The following is a 16,217-nucleotide window of genomic DNA, read 5'->3' on the forward strand; positions in this document are numbered from 1 at the left end:
GGCATACAGAAAACTGGGCGACTTGGAAGGTGCTGAACAGACTACGCTCTGGCACCACGAGATGCAGAGCCAACCTTAAGAAATGGGGCTACAAAGTGGAATCCATGACATGTGCGTGTGGAGAAGAGGAAACCACAGATCACCTACTGCAATGCAACCTGAGCCCTGCCACATGCACAATGGAGGACCTTCTTGTGGCAACACCAGAGGCACTCCAAGTGGCCAGCTGTTGGTCAAAGGACATTTAATAGAATACCAAGTCTGCAAATTTTGTGTTTTGTTTGTTTGTTTGTCTGTTTTTTTAATGCAATACAACTGTTTTGGTTCGCTCCTGACACGATAAATAAATGAATGAATTATAGAGATAGGATGCATTATGTAGAAACATGAGAGTTCTATCTCCATAATCTGTTACTTGGAACCATTAGTGGAGATTGGGGGATGGAGGAAGAGAAAATCTTTATTCATGAGTGGAGCTATCTCAGTGTTTGCCATTATCAGCCAGAGATCTACTTCCCCATTCAACTTTAAATTGCCCCTCCCTCTCTTCATTAGTTCTCCAGCTATATTTTAATAGATGGCATTTGTAGTGAGGGCATCTGATCCAGGGCTTGGGTTAAATATAGCTCTGTCTAGTGTAAGGAGAACATTTAATGGGAAATGGTTGGCATTCTTTCTTTCCAAAGCTCAGAGTGAGAGAGACAGAGGAGCGAGACATGCACACATAAACATACCCAACCAGGGAGAGAGTGAACGGGAGCAAGCAAGCAAGCAAAGCACACAAGCAGGAAAGACAGTGGACAAGGGATCGACACCCTACACAACAGTGGATTTGGACAGCTTTCCAGCCAGCATGGTCATGCTCAGCAGGGTTGCCTTGGGATTTTATCTTCAACTCCTTTTCTGCTTTGCTTTATCTCAGAATTCTTTTGTTGACAGTGTCTTCTCAATACCTGCAGGTAAAGGATAAGTTTGCTTTGTCTCTCAGTACTATATTACTCTTGTTAAATGTTCCTGCCATTCTACCCCTTAGAACCATATAGGATTTCAAAACAACAAAAACTCTTGATTGTAAATGCATGATGGATTTTGAGAGCTGGGGCACAGTATTTCCCCCTCTCTCCATATCTCTTTACCTTGTGTTTGATTATTCCTGTGTTAGGAGGAGACTAGCAAGTCCCCTTTCACATACCATGTTTTTGTGAACACTAAACTTCCCAATTTAAGCAGAAGATGTTGCCTGTTATATCTGTAGTTTACATGGACAATAAATGAAATAGATCAGAGAGGAGATGAATCACAGTGTAGAGCCATCGTCACCAATATATCCCTGATCTCCAACAGTGTTGCAGGACTTGAATTGGATGCTAGCAAAGTAAACATCCTCTGGGCTTGTTAATGCCACTAATAGACATCTAGATGGCTTTCATAGCAAACAAAAGCTCCCTGCATGGAAAAACCCTCCTCGGCACAAGGGAAAGGGCATGAATAGTCTAAGTACAGGGAATCCTATTTTCTCCTCTAATCCAGCAGGCTTTCCTTCAGCTGTGTGCCATGGAAAGGACACTGAGGATAGGAATTATCTGTCTTCCACCTTTCAAAAAAAAAAAAACTGAGAAAGTTTTGTTTTCTAGCATCCAAACAAAAATGTAGAATTCAAATGTTGATAGAATATATATTTTTTGAAATTTTGAATTCAGTTTTCTGTTTTTGACATTTGTCCTATCTAGCCATGTTTTTCTATAATATCATTTTAAATGTGTACTTTTGAAATATGGATGTTATTTGTGTATATTTTAAAGCTTAAGTTAACAGATATATTGTCTTGGTTATCTAAAACTACTGATTTTGATAGGTAGCACTAACCTTATTGTGAAGCAGTTGGTCTTGTATTTATTATTTCAGCATTTTTACTTGTATGGGGAAATAACCTGAATTGCTTTGGTTAGTACGTACCTGTACTGTTTGCAGGCCTATTGACAACTAGTACTGATGCGTAGGATCATTTTAAAGCATTGTATCATTGTATTGTCGAAGGCTTTCATTACCGGAATCACTGGGTTGTTGTAGGTTTTTTTGGGCTGTATGGCCATGTGCCGGACGCATTCTCTCCTAATGTTTCGCCTGCATCTATGCAAGGCATCCTCAGAGATTGTGAGGTCTGTTAGAAAATAGGAAGCTTGGGTTTATATATCTGTGAAAAGTCCAGGGTTGGAGTAAGAACTCTTAACTGTTGGAGATAGGTGTCAATGTTTTAATTGGCCACCTTTATTAGCATTTGGTGGCCTGACAGCATTGATTAGCATTTGATGGCAGACTACTTCAACCAGAGAAGTAAGCCATAGCAGAGCACCAAAAGAACCAACCTGGACACAGCATATTATTTGAGAACACTGAAATGCTGGACCACTCTAACAACTACCATGTCAGGCTACACAGAGAAGCCATTGAAAACCAAAAGCATGTGGACAATTTCAACAGAAAGGAAGAGACCAAGAAATTGAACAAAATCTGGCTACCAATATTAAAATTATAACAGTGAATAAAGAACAAAACTCAAACACAGGGGAACTCCAGACAAGAAACAATAGGAACATATAATCACCTCTCAACAAAGGATTCCCCAGGCAGTAACAAGCCACACCTAAAAACTGTCAGGCCATCAAATACTAATCAAGGTGGCCAATTGAAACATTCACACCTAGCTCCAACAAACAAGAGTTCTTTCTCCCACCCTGGACTTTCCACAGATATATAAACCCAAATTTCCTAGTTTCTAACAGACCTCAAAACCTCTGAGGATGCCTGCCATAGATGTAGGCAAAACATCAGGAGAGAATGCTTCCAGAACATGGCCATATAGCCCGAGAAACCTACAACAACCCATTGTATCATTTTTAAGCATTGAAATTCATGATCTTTTGAAACGGCAATGGAATTTAGTGGCAGCGATATTTCAACAAGGCTCTAGTGATGTATTTGATTGTGAGTGAATATATTTAGGTGGACATATGTGGTACTTCATTATAGATCTATCTATATGAAGCAAAACAAATATGGAACACATGTACTAGGGTGAAAATAAACCAATGAGGCTTTTTTTTAGGCTGTTGCATTTTTAGATCTGCATCAGTTATATTTCAGAGTGGAAAAGTTATTTCAGGCCACCACATCTCCTCCTTCTTATGTTCATTCAGAGAACTTTTCTATTCCAGGATACAATAATCTCTGCTTGAAGGAAACACAATTTGAGCTGCAATCCTGTATCTTCTTTCCTGGGTATAAATGGGATTTCTTTACAATATGGTTGGAGAGACAGCTAGCCTTATCCTATACATCTTGATTAAGAAATACTAAGTTCTGTGAGACATAGTCCCTCATAAGATTGCAACCCAATGGAACAATATTAAACCTATTTAGACCTAAATCTAATTATTAATCCTAATTTGATTTAAAATTGTTCTTTGCCTTCAAACTGACCTATGGCAACCCAACTATGAAGTTTTCTTGGCAAGATTTGTTCAGAGGGGGATTGCCATTGCCTTTCTCTAAGGCAGTCGTTCTCAACCTGTAGATTCCCAGGTGTTTTGGCCTACAACTCCCAGGAATCCTAACAACTAGTAAAGCGATTGGGATTTCTGGGAGTTGTAGGTCAAAACACCTGGGGACCCACAGGTTGAGAACCACTGGTTCTAGTAATATTAAACAATCATATAGTCAGATCTCAACGCTGGGTCCTGAGTCTCTATTTTTCATGGGACATCTCTAGGGAGAAGACAAGGAGACACTTTCTTCAGTTTCAGGGGCGAGCAAGGGGGGGAGAACTTTTTGGAAAAGAAGAGGACTCTATCCAAATCTCCAATTCAACTAACAGAACACTAATTTTCTGCAATTTCTAATTCTTAACCGATTTGCTGCTGCAATTTGCCAAGTTTTTTGGGAGAAGTTGTCAACATGCAGAGCCTCTTGTGGGCTAGAAATGTGTAATAATTATAATAAAAAAACACTTATATCTCACCACCATCTCCCAGAGGGACTCAGGGCGGCTTACAAAGGCACGTAATAGAGCAGCAAAATACACAATATACAATAAATTACATAAACATTTATAAAATATTAAAGATGTTTTATTGCATAAAAATTGCATTTACATAATGTAAATGTATATGTAAAACAGCATATAAACCCCTTATTAATATAAATAAGATATTCAATAAAACACAGCAATAGCTGCAGATTTAAAATTGGCCATATATCTACTTTGTTAGCTTCCTTTCTCCCCGTTATTATCCCAACTCCCTAAATAAGTAGAAGGAACCATTCTCTCTTTTCATATTGAACTGGGAACATCTCCTTAACTAGGAATTCTGTCTCAATTTCCAAACAAGAGAATTTGTTTTATCTGTGTGGTAGATGATATATGACAAGTTGTGAACATTACTGTTGTTCCTTAACACATAATATCTAATGACATCAGCAGTGAATGAGCTGGATCCTGGATGATCCTAAACTGCTACCCTACAACTATACCATCCCTGAATGATAATTTGTATTACCTGTCATTATGAAAGTACTCTCTCAGCTATTTTTCAGCTAGATTTAAAAATGAGTGGATATAAATGTCCTTTTATTCTTGTTCCCATATACTTCCCTGTGGCAGCACATGGCATCAACCAAGAATCCGAAAGCATTATATGTAGGCAATAGAAGAAAATAATATCAAAGCCATCAAGTCATTGATGTATATGGAATCGCAATGAGGAATGACCATTAGTATGTTGCTTTAAATAAGTATGTGAGTTATAACGTATTATGTCTTTAGCCCAATTTGACCTTCTAAGTAACATATGTCCATGGTGCTCCTAGAAATAGTGAATGATTCTGTCACCTACAGCCAACCGGATTTTCTTGGTGCTGAAACATCATTTTTAGAGGAAATGCTGCAGGGTATTGCATTACGGGATACACGTGGCTGTGATTCTGTATTTTCATGTAGTTATATTGCAACAAACAACAGTTGGTAGTAACGGATCAGGAGGTGTGAATATCTGCAGATGCTTCTTCCAATATATTTTTTCTTCAGGGGACATCTCTTTCTAAATATATCACTGTTACTGGTACTGTATCTGGATGAGTGTTGTGGGTGCTTAATTTCTAAATCCCATGATGCATGTTGCTTTGATCTATGTTATCTAGTCAGTCAAAATAAGGATTTATGTTACTGAGTTGTAGGGGGAGGGGATAGGTATTAATGAAGAATTTGCTGTATAATGAGTTATATTACAGAACAAATGTATTGGAATCATAAAATGATAGAATTGGAAGAGACCACAAGGGCCATCCAGTCCTACTCTCTGCTATACAGAAAGCTTCAAATATTAAGAGCTTTTGACAAAATGGGGCAAAACTATGTTTTGAATGTGGATTAGGATAATGAAAGATTTAATCAATTCCCCCCTTTAAATTATGCTGTTTCCCGAACATGTACTGCTAGGCCTGGTCCCTCAACATGTAGATTGTTAAACAAACCAAGTATTTGTAATGATCTAAATCCCATTATTGTCTCCAGCAGAGTAGATCAATAAGATCAGTGACAACCTGGAATGTCACTACATATCTAAATCAAGTTAATTCAATGGGTTTATTGTTAGGACTAATAATTGAACGTAGATCATAATATAAGACCATCATATTAAGAGATTTTTGAGTTAAGAGCTGTTGCTCGGCCAAGGTTTTGCTTTGATATAAGAGCAGCATTTTGAGTTAAGAGCTAGCAGCAGAGGGAGTGCTAGTGCAAAAGTACATGGCTGTAGGGCTTCAAGGGAGCCACCTCTGTGCCTTGTGCTTCCAGGCCTCATGCTCTTGTCTGCTTTGCTTTTGTCCATTTTGAGGAAGTTCGGATTAGTTGATTTTGTGTGGGTTTTATTCTTGGTATGTTTGGCTTTATGAAGAGAGGGAAGAAGAGCAAGAGGGGGAGGGAGGCTGGAATCAGGACAGTATGAAAAAATGATGCTTCTGCCTCTTCACTTTGTGCTTCCTTGCCACAACTTTGTGCTTCTATCATTTTAAAGTTGATCTTTCTTTTTTATTCTTCCATGTGAATGTGCAGGTTTTGCCTTGCTGTTACACTGGCCAACACACATTTTGTTGCCTCTATTGTGCTTCCTTGCCACAGCTTTGTGCTTCTACCATTTTGGAAAGGCAAATATTCCGCATACAAATACCCCCTAACTAGCTGTCCCAATTTGGCCAGAACAGTAGCAATTAAATATCTGCTGTCCCTCTTTTTCTGATGGCTTTAAAATGTCTCACTTTCTCTCTCCTGCTCCCACTTTCCCCCTTCATCCACTATTATTTGAATTGTAGCAAATTGGGTTAGACCAGTGGTTCTCAACCTGTGGATCTCCAGGTGTTTTGGCCTACAACTCCCAGAAATCCCAACCAGTTCACCAGCTGTTAGGATATCTGGGAGTTGAAGGCCAAAATATCTGGGGACTCACAGGTTGAGAACCAATTTGTTTTCAACTCAGCAAAAAGATGAGTGGGCAGAAGCTTGCATTTCTCTGTGAGCTCAAGCAAACCAAACTGTATCAATCTCTCCTAGCTTGTGTGTTATTATCCATTGATAATTTTGTCCATTTTGGCCACACTCTGATCTTGCTTGGTCACATATGTCTGTTTTTTGTTGGAGTGTATTCATCCCATGCCCTACTGCCCGGATGGGTGGTCTCACTTTGTGCTAAGTTGGCCAAGTTACGTAACAGCCAGTATGACTGATGGCTGTCTTTTCGCTTTATTCATTTAGGGTATTTCTTTCCCAAAGAAGTAGTTCTCAAAGAAATTTACTTTGATAGTAAAGATAATATTGCAAAACGCATAGTAAAATCTACCACCCATGAATTGTTGTCCTCCATGTAACCTTAGTGCCCATTAGCAAACTGAGTATGGTTCTACATAGTTTGTCAGGACGTTGGGGCCGCATCCAAGGGAAAGGCAGCTTTTCTAGGCAGGGGACTCCTGGAGTTGGTATTGAGCCATAGGCAAGCAAGCTGGGAAACACAGACTATATTGAATACATGAATAAGGCCCAAGGGATGAATAACAGTTCAATTATTTTATGGGCTCTTAATAGCAGCTGGTCATTTGTCTTATGACTCTATGAAACTTAAACTTGGATACTTGTCTGCATTCTTCTTTGAGTGTCCAGAGTCTCCCATGCCAGGTCACAGGTTGCTAGTTGTTTTTTGGGGGGTTTTTTTGGACAGGTGGGAGGATTTGACTTCTATTAAATAGAAATGTTAATGATGATGTTTTCACACAAGGTCCAGTACTGGAAAAAGGGAAACAATCCTAGGCATCCAGTTTAGAAGTGCAAGATTTGTAATTTTGTGAACGTGGATTGAGAAGAAGGCTAAGTTTAGGTGTGTAGAAGCAGTGGACTTAGATGGCAAAGCGAAAATAGTTATTGTGCTCATTTTTTAACCAACTGAAGTAAGGTGAGGACAAAGAGAGAAAATGGGAAGAGAGAGAAATCAAGACCTTATACAATTATTTATATGGTCCGTCATAGGCCATATTTATTTATTTATTTATTTGCCCTAATTATAACCCGCCTTTCTCTGGGCGGCTTACATATGGCAATTATTCAATGCCTTAAAAACATACAAAATTAAGCTTAAATGAATCATTTCCAGTGTCTCAGAAATTATTTGGAGAGATCTTTTTGGGGGGGAAAAGACTAGGATCAAGCACCTTGTTTAAAAACAAATGTGGGCAAGGTACAGCCCATTGACCACATATAGACTCCAATGTGTCTTCCAGTGTTTTGGAGCATTTCAGGGCATAAATAGGAAAGGGTTTTTGACAATTGCCCACCCCTCTTTTAGATAATAAATACACACAGAGGTGTCCAATGATGTGATTCTCGTACTTTAAAGAAAAGGTTGAAACATGGAAGGTTTCAAGAATGATACAGGGATCATAGGATTCCTGCTCCAGGAGTCAAGACTTACTCTGGTTCAACTTAGTATGGTTAGCAATATTTCAGATATGGTGAATGCTCACTGACAATCATATTGCTACCATAAGTGTGTTGTTGTTTTTTCCAATGTGACACCCTTGCCTCAGAGCTTGGATGTAACAAATTACCAGTAGCATGATACATCAAGAATAACATTACTGCTAGCTGAATCTTACATTGATACTACCAATAGTGCAGCATCCTTCTGAAGGAAGCAGGAAGGATATAAAAAGCTATGTGCCCCACATAGCTATGTCCCATTGCTTCTCCCCAAATTCCACTTGGGAAATTGCCTATGGTGGTTGTGTCTATATAATGGAAAAACCAGGCCTGAGAAGTTTGTTGTGTAGCCGTCTATTGAACTGGCACAAGGGTTGTTACAAAGACTGGGGCACAGCTTGCTTCCTTGGTCCTGTGGTTTTTTACTTTCTGAATTAAATAATGTTTTGCTATAGTGCTACAGTGGAAAAAAAATTCACTGATGCACTATGCCATTGAATAAAAAACCCCAGAAAAAATAGAGAGGAAAGGAGAAGCATTTTTTGTTGTCATTCTGGTATCTTGGAATTAAAAGAAACACACTTGAATAAAGTGTTGCAGCTGATGCTGGATATTGCCAGACATCCTGGATGTGTGGCAATACAATAGCAGCAGCAACCTGTAAACCGAAAACACACAACATCCTCTTCCTGCCTATCTGTAGGAGACATTGGATACTCAAACAAATCTAAAACATCTTCAGATTTCATTGTGTGTTCTTTACATCATGTAGAATTTTTTGAATTTCAGTTTATGTAGGTATATTTAGATACTCTGGACCTAAGATGGGATGATGATGAGGAACTTGGGTATGGATGAACTTCCTGTAGTTTTGTTGTTGTGCCTAGATCAGTACCTGGTAAAAATTAGAACCACTGGAGCTCAGAGCCTCTGCAGAAATGGAGGGCCAGTTAAGGAGGATTATGGATCCAAATGAATTTGTGATGGCTTTTGGAGAGTTTCTTGTTGACCCAGAAGGTGATGCTGTTGAAGCCTTGGATGGTCTCTGGGATTGGGAGATGGCTAATAGTGGCCATGGGAAAGATTCTAGAGTGTATTTGTGGGCCTCTCTGATTCCTCTAAAGTGTTTTGATGATTCACTTCCAGACCAAACAGAAGTGTTTGTGGACCTCTCTAATGGTATTCTGTGGTATGTTTCTGCAGGGTTTGCTATCATCTATAGCTTCTGAAATCCATGGATTTTGGAATGTATTCCCCACAAATATGAGGGTTATACTGTATAGTGTTTTGTGACTGGATATTTTTGTTTGTGGTTGTGATGATACAGTATACTTTATCCCAGTGGACTATTTCTACCATGCAGTAGGTTGACCTGATTCGCTCCAGTTTTACTACTTCCATATGAGCAGGCTGGGATATAATTAGCAAAAATTGACTTAAGGAGAGAAAAGGGGCCATGTATTGCTCTTCACAAATTTCATACCCCTTACTGCCTCAATTTGCCCCCCCCCCCCAAAAAAAACGGTGATAGGCTCGCCTTAGGAACAGCGTAATTCAGAAATGACTTGAAGGCACACAACAGCAATTTATTATGAATATATTTCTTGCTCCATAATCAGTTGTCCTTTCTGAATTAATTTTCAACCTGTAAATAATACTTTTCTTTTCTTGTCAACAGCCCTCCCTTGCCTGGACCAGAAGAAAAGAATTAATAATCACAGAGCATGCTCTCTCTTGGCCCTTCCTCCTCCTCCACCACCACCTCCCCCTCCTCCATTATTTCCTCCACCAAACTTCAAGCAGGGATGGAATTCTGTAAGTACTGCTTCAAGCATTTCTGTTCCCGATAACAAGTACAGTTTATCCTTCCGAAGGTACTTCTAAGAAACCACGATGGTGACAGGAGTTGTGATTTATTAAGGACTGCAGAGACTATATTGGGAATGGATCATAGCTTATAAGACTCCTATCTGCTAAATCTTAGGACTTTATCATACAAACCTACTATTCCACTACAGTCGTATTATCATTGATAGTGAATATGTATCTCACTGAGGACCTTCAGTAGTGTAGTTACACCAATTTTTCAGTCTGAGGCCCTGCAATTGTGGTTCCGTAGTCCCTCATAATCCTGCCTTCCTCTATTACTGCTGTTCCTTATTATTTTTATTTTATTACAATTGCAATTGTGCACAATTGCACAATACAGAGCAAGGCTACATATAAAAGAAAAAGAAAACAACCACCTTGTCCTCCATGTCTCATGTCTAATACGACTAGAGAGAAGTCATTAGGGTTTGTCTGTCTCTGGGTGAATCTGATTTTGCATTTTATCTAACATATGTACAAGTCTTTAGATTTTGATACTCCTGGTGTGTAGTTAAATAATCTATTTATTAAAAAGGCTCATATATTTTAAAAGGTTCAAAATTTTGATCCACTAAATTAACCCGGAAACATTAATTTTTTTTGTTGTAATCCGAAGTTTTGAGACTATACTTCCAAGGTCAAAGCAAGTGCTTGCAATATGCCCTCCTTTTTATTGTGTTAGATACATCATTTTAAGTTTGTTGTTTCTTCTGAAGGTAAAAGCTTTCTCCCAGCACTTGTGCATTGCCATTCTGCTGTAGGTTTTGTGTCAAAGATTTACCAGTCATTCTATCCCCCAACCTAGGAAGCATAACTCACAGATAGAACTTTGAGGTATATGATTTGTTATTTTTGTGTGCTTTCAAATATTTTTGTTTCTGATTATGGCGAACCGATTAGTCCAGATTTGTTCAGAAGAGTTTGGCCATTGCCTTCCCTTGAGGCTGAAGGACTGTGACTTGCCCAAGGTCACCCTCTACTGAATCAGAACTAAACCTAAAACAGTCATCTCCATCAGGTCTTTGCCATCAACTAGTGATTACTGTTGCAGGGGGTTGGGAGGGAACAGTATCTTTTGATGGGGTTTTGAGGAGGCATGTTCCCCAATATTTGCCCCCAAATAATAACATGTCACAAACAATGTTGTGGGTACTTCTGGCCATCTCCACACATTTCCAGTTGTTTTCAATCCACCTCTCAAATTAGTACCAACTGGGAAGTAATCAGATTTCCTACTTCAGTGCTGTTTGGAGTGAATGACACTGTAGGTTAGACAATGGCCTTTAGATCTGTGTTCCTCAAAGTGATTGTCTGTAGATTGGTGGCAACCTGCAAGTTATTGGCTGCCAGTCTATGACAAATTTCTAGAAAATAAAGCAAATACAATTATGGTGCTAGCCCTTAACATATTGAGAAGAAAACTTGGCGGCGGCGGACCTGATATAGCTTTGGTTTAAACATATGTATGTCTGTAGGAGAAGAAAGCAATTTCCATTTCTTCTCCTATGTCTATGGAGGTAGTACATAATGATTATGGCTAGTAAGCATTAATACCATATATATTTGTGTATATGTTGAAAAATTTATGCCAAAAAAATTGAGCCCCAAAACAGGAGCCAATTTATACTTGGATCAAAATGGTACCTATCTGCGCTCTCGCCTTTTTGAATGCCTGGAGACAGCAATGGCAGTGATTCTTTGACATTAACTTTCCTTGGCAGAAAGATCTCAGCACTTCTTTTGCAGTAGGCTCTCCCAAATGGATTGTTGCACACCTGTGGTTGCCCGCAAGCAGCCTGCTTGTCTCTTCCTCCTCCCCAGTGATTCTGAGAAAGCCAGCAGGCCAGCTGTAGGTGGCAGAGCAGGAGGAAGCAAGCAAAAAAAAAATCAGTCTCTTGAGGAATCGTACTGGCTGTGATTACCCCTCCTTCCTGCTTTCCCTGGTCAAAGCTGTCCTGTTTGCTTCCTGAGAAGTTGTGGAAGAAAAAGAGAAGAAGTGAGAGAGAGATGCTGCTTTTTTTCGTGTCAGGGACGACTTGAGAAACTGGAAGTCACTTCTGGTATCAGAGAATTGGCTGTCTGCAAGGACGTTACCCAGGGGACGCCCAGATATTTTACCATCCTGTGGGAGGCATCTTTCATGTCCCTGCATGAGAAGCTGGAGCTGACAGAAGGGAGCTCACCCCATCTCGTGGATTCGAACCGCCAATCTTTCGGTCAGCAGTCCTGCCAGCACAAGGACTTAACCCATTGCGCCACCGGGGACTCCTGCTGAATATGAATAACTGAGGTGGTTGTTGTGTGTGCAAAGTTGAGCTGGAGCAGGCAGGCAAAAGTTGAGATTTCAGCAACACCACTGGTATTTATTTATTCATTCACTCACCATCCAGATTGATCCCCTTCTACCCCTGCTTCTATCACCATTGCTCAAGAAGCTGCTGATAGCTTGTCTCATATTGTCTTTTGCTTCTCTTCCCAAGCTGCATCTGATCTGCATGTTTTCTCAGAGAAATTGGGAAGGAGGAAAGGGAGAGAAGCAGGTGGCTATGGACAAATATTCCTTGGGATCTCTGCTGTTTCTTCACTCACCATTCAACTCAACTGTGCAAGAAAGGCCTGATGTCTTGTCCTTTAACTGCCTTCTAATAAGTCTATTGAAGAGTCATACCAAAATCCATGATTTTGGCCCCAAAAATCTCCCCTCAGCCTATACATGAGGTTGGCTTATACTCAGTATACAAGCAGTCCCTGAGTTACAAACATCTGACTTATAAATGACTCATATTTAAGAAAGGGCATGAGACAACAAGAAGTGAAAGAAATCTAGCCCTAGGAAGGGAAATTCAAAAGTTATCATTGGGGAAAGGTGTCTCAACTAAAGCTTTCTCACCATTCCTTTTTTGCACAAGTCAATTTTTTCAAATTCAATTATCACAGGGACAGAAAGTGAGGTGAAATCTTCTGAACAGGGGCACAGACAGCAAAGCAAACATCACAGGGGTGTTAACCCTTCTCTATGCTATCCAAAGCGCATGGAGTTGCACTTAAAAAATGTACATGTTTCGACTTACATCCAAATTCAACTTAAGAACAAACTTACAGAACCTATCTTGTTTATAACTTGGGAACTGCCTGTATATAGTAATCTAATCATTCATGTAGTCTTAGAAATCTTTGTGCAATAGTGCTCTGGAAGATAAATAATAACAATGAATAAATATATTGGGTGAAAGTGGGCTACTTGGTATAGATAGTTGATAAATATCTGATTTGTTTGTTTGTTTTCCTAGATGTTGTTATCACTGGATATGAAATATTTATGTCAAGAACTTCAGATAACACAGCCTCCATGTATAGAATCTATATGCCCTCCAGGACCTGCTGGCCCCCAGGTCAGTATTTTCCTTTGGAATGAACAAAATGGTATTATTGGGATAGACTTTCCTTATCTGTGCTATTCCTATATGGCAAGAAAGGCCAGAAGTGATGTGGTTGGATTAATTACATGGAAAATGCTTAGTCAATAATCATTTAGATAACTTCCTTGACTGATGCCATTGAGGCTACAGTTAAAAATGTATAGCCTGTATGCCTCCATATGCACATAGGTGACTCCACAATGGTGGCACTTAGGATCCCTGGAAAGTAATCATTTTGGAATCTATTGCATACATGGACTTCCGTGGACCTCTGTGGGCAGAATAATAGAATTCAGGATTAGGTGGAGGGTACCGCCCCGTCTCATTGTTGTTGTTTGCCTTCAGGTTGTTTCCACCTTATGGAGACCCTGATGTGAACCAATTGTGGAGTTTTCTGAGCTGAAAAGAGTGTGGCCTGCCCAAAGTGATCCCATGGGTTTCTATGGCTGAGCAGTAAATCAAATCCTGGTCTAAGAATTGTAATCCAATGATCAAACTACTACACCACACTGGCTGTTCTCATGGTAACCTTCCAAACTCTGTTCTGAGGAGCTAAAAAACTAGCTAGTTATTGGGCAACTTTGAGCCTTGGTCTTGGTTATGTTGGATTTAGGCCATTACAAAATTAATTGCTGTTGGCCTTGACTGAAACTTTGCTGCAACTGATCCCTAAATGCTCCAGACCAGTAAAAATGATACACTTCCTTTCTTTCCATCCATATTCGCTCTAATTAAAAGATAAATTAAACAAGTGATCATATTAATTGTGGTGGACATCAAAGCCCAACAACACAAAGACTATGAATGAAAATTCCTCCCAGTGTGATTTAAGTAATTAGGTGGCTGATTATAATGTGGTCACATGAAATCCAGCTGGGGCTTATTTGCTGGAACATACTCCTCTGGGAAGAACATAATCTGAACAGAAGCATGAGATATACATTAAAATGCTAATTAGACATAATTTCATGCTTATTTAGTTTGTATGATAATGGAAACAAAATATGCAGTGCAAGGTTTGAATGGAGGTTAATCTTGGGTGGGGTGGTTCTCTTAGAAAGAGTGTACTTTGGTTAATCATTGTATGGGAGAGGAGGATACAGATACAGAGAAGGCATCTTGAGAGATGTTCCTGTGAAACTAACCATCCTTTTAAACTATAGTTGGTCCTCCATATTTGCAGGTTTCACTACTGCAGATTTGACTAGTCATGGATCCAATTAATATGTTCTCTCTAGGAATCTTTAGGTCTTCCAGTGTGACTCTGTGGTCAACTTCTGCTGGGTGTCTAGAGCAGGGTCCCCAAACTAAGGCCCACAGGCCAATACAACCCTCCAAGGTCATTTACCAAGCACCCCCACCCTAAACCTTAGGCTTAGGGTCACCCCAAGTCTGAAACAATTTGAAGGCACACAACAACAACAATCCTAATTAATTAGACTATCTTAGAAGTAAAAATCAAGCCCACACTTCCGTTAAGTTTATGTTGGTTAAAGTTGTTTTTCAATTTAAATATTGTATTGTTTCTTTATGTTTTTGCAGTATAATTAAGGTATTTGCTGTGTCTATAGATTTTTGTTGATGTTTTCTTCAAACTGTAGTCCGCCGTCTGCCCCAAACAGTCTTAGGGACCGTGAATCGGCCCTCTACTTAAAACGTTTGAGGACCACTGACCTAGAGATTCCTAGAGAGAACACTTTGGCAAAAGGTGACCTTTAGAGCCATGAGGATAAACATAGAAATTCCCAGACAAGTATTCTCTCAGATAAAAAGAAATAGTGGTTTTTTAATTCACATTTTCCAACTTTCATGAAAGCATTTTCTCCTTACTCCGGTGAAGGTAGAGGGATGACTGTACTAATTGTCGCTTTTAGCTAGCTTTTGAGCTTCAGGTAAACAAGCTCAGATTAGCCTCTCATTTCCTATTGAAGTGCCTCTGCTATTATAGTCTGACATGCTAGGATGTAGGATACAGAAGGAAATGTTGTTTTGATCCATAGTAGTCCAGCAGTGTGACATGATACCACTTCCATGACAAAGGACTCATGTCACATTACTGGACCACTAGGAATCAAAGCACAATAACAACCATTTCCTTCTGTTTCCTACATCCTAGCATGTTAGGCTATAATGCCAGCTCTCTGTTTGTTTTGTTATGCACTTAATTCTTTACAAGTACACTGTTTTGTGGCCTTTGAATTACTGCTGATAAACAAAACACACTAAGTGGTTAGGTGTGCTTCCATTTTTGTCATTTCAGCATTGTATAATACAATGATAAGAAAATGCTTGTTGCTTCCTATTCTGGAAATTTATTCTCTTATCTATCAGTGTAGCTCATGATATGCTAATGTATTTAGAAGATTTGAGTAGAAAGAATCCCTTAGTATATCATTTTAATTCATTAACATTGGGCCAGTCTAAACTCAGATGAATTTCAAACAGTTGAGAAGGCAGTGATAACTCAAATTACTTAAACTTCAATGTGGAGTTGATTTGGTCCATTTTGTTGCCGGTAACACTGTAGATGTCTGGCAAAAATGTTCAGCTTGGTGTCATGCTTGTTATCATCTGCCGCACTGAGTTTATGTACTCAGAGATCATCTGTGCTATTACAACTGGGTGTTAGGGTTGGCGACAGGTGCTCCCCCCCCGGGTGGTGGTCACCTTTTGTGGAGGTTGGTATGGGCCCTGGATCCAGTTATGATTTGTTCACCCTCAACTGAGGGATCTGCCTCTTGTGTGTTGAGTATCGTGGTAGTGCAGGGAGTCCAGATTGGCATTGAATGAAAGCCTGCACTATGCCCCAGTATTGGTTCCTCTACTTCAGTTTGGGTGTCCTCTTGGACAATGTCTGGAGGCCTCTCCATGGGGCTGTTGATACAGCATGCGGGTTTTCCGATGCGGTG

At 39.6% G+C, this 16,217-nt stretch overlaps 1 protein-coding gene across 2 annotated transcripts in view; it reads left to right on the forward strand.

Moving 5' to 3' along the window:
• Nucleotides 1-599: 599 nt before the first annotated feature.
• COLQ (collagen like tail subunit of asymmetric acetylcholinesterase) overlaps nucleotides 600-16,217 on the forward strand; it is a 43,012-nt gene continuing 27,394 nt past the window's right edge. The window contains exons 1-3 of one of the 2 annotated variants that reach the window (XM_060781995.2): nucleotides 600-959; nucleotides 9,699-9,835; nucleotides 13,180-13,281. In XM_060781995.2, the coding sequence (XP_060637978.2) occupies nucleotides 854-959; nucleotides 9,699-9,835; nucleotides 13,180-13,281 (345 nt within the window). In that variant the 5' untranslated portion in view covers nucleotides 600-853. The remainder of the gene's footprint in view (nucleotides 960-9,698; nucleotides 9,836-13,179; nucleotides 13,282-16,217) is intronic. The other variant, XM_067470236.1, reaches the window with a different exon arrangement.

The sequence above is a fragment of the Anolis sagrei genome, chromosome 6 (genome assembly GCF_037176765.1).
Source record: "Anolis sagrei isolate rAnoSag1 chromosome 6, rAnoSag1.mat, whole genome shotgun sequence".
Taxonomy (NCBI): Eukaryota; Metazoa; Chordata; class Lepidosauria; order Squamata; family Dactyloidae; genus Anolis; species Anolis sagrei.